General features: G+C 44.2%; 1 protein-coding gene across 1 annotated transcript; it reads right to left on the bottom strand.

Annotated features, from left to right (window-relative positions):
* Positions 1–2,206: 2,206 nt before the first annotated feature.
* On the bottom strand, positions 2,207–4,104 carry LOC107096734 (uncharacterized protein C11orf24-like). Its single transcript, XM_015393513.1, has 4 exons — positions 4,050–4,104; positions 3,846–3,954; positions 3,272–3,422; positions 2,207–3,187 (listed from the first exon to the last, which is right to left on the bottom strand). The coding sequence occupies exons 3-4, from the start codon at positions 3,414–3,416 to the stop codon at positions 2,457–2,459; spliced, it is 876 nt and encodes a 291-aa protein (XP_015248999.1). The 5' UTR covers positions 3,417–3,422; positions 3,846–3,954; positions 4,050–4,104; the 3' UTR covers positions 2,207–2,456.
* Positions 4,105–5,627: the final 1,523 nt, after the last annotated feature.

Genomic DNA, 5,627 nt, shown 5'->3' with positions numbered 1-5,627 from the left:
TGAAAAGCTCATTACATACACTTATACAGCATTTCCCAACACACACACTCCCCCCAGGGGAACCAACCCACCACCTGCATAAAGAACTCTCTCACACATTTGGTAATTGTCAAGAAAAAAACACTTTAGTTCATCAAGGACATCAACTTTAGCCAGATAAACATCAGAATAGGTTCACGGCATGAAGGAGGCTGCCTGAACTCATTCTTATCGCTTATGACCCGCCTTCACCCTTGTCTAGAGTAGGAAGGCAACTACTTTCTGTCATCATCCCCACTCTAAACTCTTAACATATAACAATCACCCCTATTTATGCAGAGGAAAGGCACACTCAAAATATTTTCTCTTCTAAATGGGCCGAGGAAAAACATGCTTCCACAACATCCACCTAAACCCAAACTCCTCTGGAAAAATGACCAACAAAGATCAGTTCAACTCTTTATTATTCTTTTTCTTGAAAGTAAAAATATATTTGGAAAGTGCATTAGTACAATATTCAGTTGGCACATAACAGGTGACGTCATTGCTCAATCCATGACGACTTCCTGCAAACACAGAACCGATCGCATCGTCGGAGACGACAGATTTTTAAACATCAGACACAAGAACATCACTTCCTGACCGTCCCACTGACATGACAAGAACACCGACATCGCTTTGCAGGCTGGCACAGCCGCTTATGGTGGAGGAACGCTCTCCGCTTCCCATCCTCCTCCATTGGTCGCTAACTCATATGGCTTTCATTTTCCTTGGCTTTATAGAATAACAATGTGCTTTAAGTGACTGAGCTAAACGTACCCGACCATGAACCGACAGATTAATACAAAGAAGCAAACATCATGGTTTAAAAATACCAAAACAAAACAATCAATTGGCAGGAGAAAGTTGGATTCTGGGTTCCTACTGAGGAAAAGTTTGGCTCTTCATTCAGAAACAGGTAATTTAGGAGGAAAACAGGTTCAATACATTCAGAAGCTTCTGTTCAATAAAACTAAACTGCTGTGAAATGAGTAAGAACCTTGAAGGAAGGCTTCATCTGGACCAACGGAGCACGAAGGAATGCCATGAAACGAGGTTTGGACCTTTGCTTTTAACGGACGATTAAGCTGCTGGAAGACGCGGAACCAGAGTTCAACTGGTTTAAGACAAACTCCAGAGTCTTTTGGTCTCTTCAGGACCCAGACGTCCCCATAACAGAACCCCTGCTTCCACCCGGGACTCATTCTGGGCCTCAGAGTCATACAATACAAACTGACAAATATGTTCCACTCATTTCACGCTTATTTAGCCAAAACAGCTACATTCTTCCTGGTCGGCAAAGGGAACTCTGGGTCAGGACCGTCTGCGTCTGGAAGCAGAGAGTTTAGTTAGAAGACATGCTGGTTTTTGGTTGGTTCTGCTCCCTGACGCAGGTTCCTGAAGGAAAACAGCTCTCTAAAGCAGAACCCAGAGCGAGGAGCTGTGGAGCTCTCTAGGAAGGACCAGAAAGCAGATGAGGATCAGAAAACCAAGAAACCATCTGCAGCGCCATCGTTTCCCCCGACATCAACAAAGCTGAGACGCCTTCAACTATCCAAAGACGTTCCAATGAAACCCAACCTTCATCTCAGTCAGGAGGGAAACGGTGGCATCTTCTGTTAAACTGATCTCTGCTGCGATCGCCTGCTGTTAACTGGTTGACGGATTCCTCCCATCATCAGTCATCGAGGTTATAATCACGCTTTAGTTGGACCAGGTCCAAAGAGAAAAATAAAACGTGTTATCGCAGCAAAACTTTCCTACCATGAAAAATAGATAGAGGAGGAATGAGCGGCGCTCCTTATCTGGCTTCATTAAGAGAAACATGAAAGTAAAAGGATCCAAAAATAATAATAATACTCATAAGACTTCCTCTGAACCGGCCTGAGTTCTGGGTTTGGACCACGAACTGTGGAAGGAAATCCGTCAGCGTCTAAAACGGACGCTTCTACTGAAGGGAGGATATTAACTGCTTCTAACCGCTCGACAAAACCCCATTCAGGACAAAGGGACTGGAACCAGTAAGAAACCAGTATCACTGCAGGCTGGTCTCAGTTTGGAAAAGAAAATATCGAAAATTAGAGGTTTTAAATTCAGTGGAAAAGTTTGAATAATTAAACTTTCATCATTTAGTCTTCTTTTTTTAAGTTTAATCCCGAAAAAGAAAAAAAAAAACAACTAACTGAGAGCCGCCCCGCTGGGCGTGCTGGGACCGCCCCGCTGCAGACGGAGCAGAATCCAGAGCTGAAGGCCGAGCAGCACCAGAACTCCTGGTTCTGATTAACAGTCAGAAACAAAAAGCTACAAAGGAAAAAACTCATTTGAACGGGTCACGGCTGACAGGAAGGTGTCGGGCGACGCCGTCTGATCTGGTTCCGACTTCAGAACCACTGCTGTGACCCTTCAGAGCCGGAACCGAGCCTCGCCGTCTTCCTGGATCACACGCTGGAGTCGCTGTACATGCCGTTGATCAGGTAGTCCACCTGCGTGTAGTCCTTCCTCCTGTAGCTCTCGTACGCCTGCGTGGCGAACACCGCCACCGTGACGAGGAAGAAGAGCAGGCCGAAGAGCAGGACGGCGATTAAGGAGGCCGTGTCCACCAACTGCCGGGTCAGAACCGCCCCGGCTTCCTCCACCACAGAAACCCGACTGGGAGGAGCCGAGGTTCTGCTGGGAGGCCTGGCTGAGGCGGCGGCGCTGGAAGATGACGGGGAAGGCGTGGACTTTCTGGTGCTGAGCGCCGGCGCCACAGACGGACTCTGACTGCGGGAGGGCAAAACAGTGGTGGTTGGGGGGTTTCTGATGGCGTCTGATGGCGTGGAAGGAGGCGGAGCTGACGGTGTTTCAGTGGGCGGAGCCTGAGTGGTTGTAGCTGGAGGTTTGGAGGACAGAATCGCTGCTGAAGAAGTTCTGTTATCTTCCAAAGGTGTAGAGGTCCAGACAGCTGTAGCAGCGCTGGTGGTGGAGCCACCGTCTGCAGGCTGAGAGGGCGTGGCTGCAGCAGAAGTGGGAGGAGCTTCTGTTCCTGGAGGCCGGCTGCTAACAGGTCCTTCGGTCGTTACAGGTCCTTCTGTTTGGTTTGTCCCATTCAGAGGCAGCCGTTGGGTGGCGTTTACCGCGTCTGATGAAGAGCCTTCAGCCGTTTTGTTCTGACTCACAGTACCGTTACCTTGGAAACAGAAGAGATGGTTTAACATTTACTGGGATGGAGCAGCGGTGCTCAGCGCTAATAACAGCTGATCTCCTGGCGTACCTGAGTCCTGGCATCCAGTGGAGCAATTGGTTTCTGTGGAGTTCAGCTGGACTTTAGGATCCAAGGAAACCTGGGCGAATCCTGGGAGGGAGGCGCTGGAGAGGAGCAGCAGGAGCCAGAGGAGGGGGAGGCCCAGCCGGAGCATGGTGGGCTGCAGGGAGGACACCACATCTCAGTTAGCGACAGGCTAGCTGGGCAGCGATGCTAGCAGCTAGCAGAGCCAATCAAAGCAGTTCTCTGTGGAGCCCTGTGCCAAACGCCCCGCCAGCAGGAGCGCCCTGGGATTCCACCACAAAGCAGGTCTAGTCTGTATGTTCTACATCTATAAAGCCACAGATCTCCTCAGAGGAGGAGGAGGTGAACTTCCTGCCATGTTGGAGGCAGACAGCAGAGACCTGCCCTGAAGGTAAACATCACAGAGCAGCTCCACCCGGACCTCCAGCATCACCTGCTTCCCAGAAGCACAATAAATAAATAGAGATGTAGAGATAAAGCAGTTAGAATGTGACACATTTCCTCATAATAACTCCCAACAGAGCCAGCATCAGTTAGCTTCCAGTGAAAGCTGCCCTACCAGTGAGCTGCAGGAACTGGTTTCCAGTAGAAAACTCCCATAAGCTGCCGGTGTTCCGTCAAATTCCGTCACTCCGGGAAACAAAGTCTGAGATTTTAAGCGACTCCAGCTAAAAACAAAGAGAAATAATAATGAAGAATCATCGCAGCTGGAGACAGATGGATGTTTAAGAGAGAAAATCAGCAGTTAGAGAGAAAAACGAACCATGATCAGAGGGACGGGGCGCTGCTCTTCTTCTCTTTGCTTCCAGCAGGTGGAGGTCAGTGAGCCGCTGCTCTCTGCTGCCCTCTGCTGTTCGGTCCTTTCGTTTCTTTATTTTTTTTTTTTGCGGCGGTTGGCAAACAATTGGAAAGTGCATTACCGCCACCTACTGGTAGGGAGTATTTAACAAATGTGTTGGACTGATGGATGCTGATTGCCCGTTGGTTGAATGGCTTATGGAGGAATATTTGTTAGCCAATTCATTAATCTAAACGGTCATTAATTGTCTTATTCTGACTTTATGTTAATTTTCCAATTTCCTGTTACCCCTAAAGAAAATGCTTTTGTCTTTGAAGCAATCCTCATTGAGTCATTAAAGCTTTTATTATCTTTACCCACACGTTAAATTCAATGAAGTTTTGATCTAAACTCCATTTATTTTGATTATGATTGTCTTTTTATAAGTAAAAAAAAACACGAACAAAAGGTTAAGAAATATTTTATTTTATTTTTTTCATCAGCTTGTATATTTTATTGATCCAGCGTTTTTGAAAATATAAACTGGATGTGGACTTGGTTGCTCCTTAGAAAATCCATAAACAATGAAGTAAGATAAGTTTCTTATAAAGTTACTCATAACATTTATACTGTTAAGGTAATTTTGATAAAAACATATAAATGGGGATTTGGACCCGACGTGTACTTTTTGCAAAAATAATGAAGAAAAGCTTATTCATCTCCTTTGGGGATTATATAGTTATAATTGACATCTCTCTCTCTTGGTATAGTTACCAACCTTCTCTGGAGAGATATGTCAAATTTTTTTCATCAAAAAAATCTCAATGTTACGCTAACGGATAAGGATGCTTTATTTGGGATGGAGAAATGTGAACTTGTCGAAACAGAATTTTTATATGTTGTTAACTTTTTTTTAAATTATTTATGGTAAATATCATATTCACACCATTCATTTCACACTTTCAAATATTACAACAAAAAACACATTTCCAGATTTTATTATCTTCTATTAATATCTACATAGAATCCTTAAAATTGAGCTTTAATGCTAAAGCCATTCAAATAATAACTGCCCTTAAAGAACTGCAACCCTCGAGTACAGATTTGATTTTGACATTGTAAAATAATTATTATATATTCTGCAAAGTCCTTTGATGTTTTATCTGAGTGTAATTATTAATGTTAGATACTGTTCTTGTTTATTCTTTGTTTGTAATAAAAAAAAGTATGGGGTTGAAGTGAGTCTACAGCATCGAACAACCATGATGTTCTCATTTCCAGGGGACTAAAGACTTTTAAAATAAAGATAAATTCATCTCTTTGACACTGACTGGCTGTTTCATAGCATCAGTAGATTATCTTTAACTACGATCATATTGCATAATCAAGTCAAGGAAATCTATAAATCATGTAATATAACTTATTATACAAATCCACAATAATATAAATGTGTTAATGGAGCAGAATAATAGAGTTGAGCCAAAAGTGCTTAATTTCCAGATTTAGCACTTCTCTTCATCGGCTTCCTGTTAAAGCCTTAAATGGCCAAGCTCCATCTGATAT

Source organism: Cyprinodon variegatus, unplaced genomic scaffold (assembly GCF_000732505.1).
Source record: "Cyprinodon variegatus isolate N-32 unplaced genomic scaffold, C_variegatus-1.0 Scaffold646, whole genome shotgun sequence".
In the NCBI taxonomy this organism is placed as follows: domain Eukaryota; kingdom Metazoa; phylum Chordata; class Actinopteri; order Cyprinodontiformes; family Cyprinodontidae; genus Cyprinodon; species Cyprinodon variegatus.
Note: the sequence above shows the minus strand (reverse complement) of the source record. Positions and strands in the feature narration are given on the sequence as shown.

Bases quoted from the DNA above. Each gene is read 5' to 3' on its own strand.
- LOC107096734 (XM_015393513.1), bottom strand. From the start codon at position 3,416: ATGCTCCGGCTGGGCCTCCCCCTCCTCTGGCTCCTGCTGCTCCTCTCC. The intron at 3,188-3,271 runs GTACGCCAGGAG...TCTGTTTCCAAG, and splicing joins CACTGGATGCCAGGACTCAG to GTAACGGTACTGTGAGTCAG.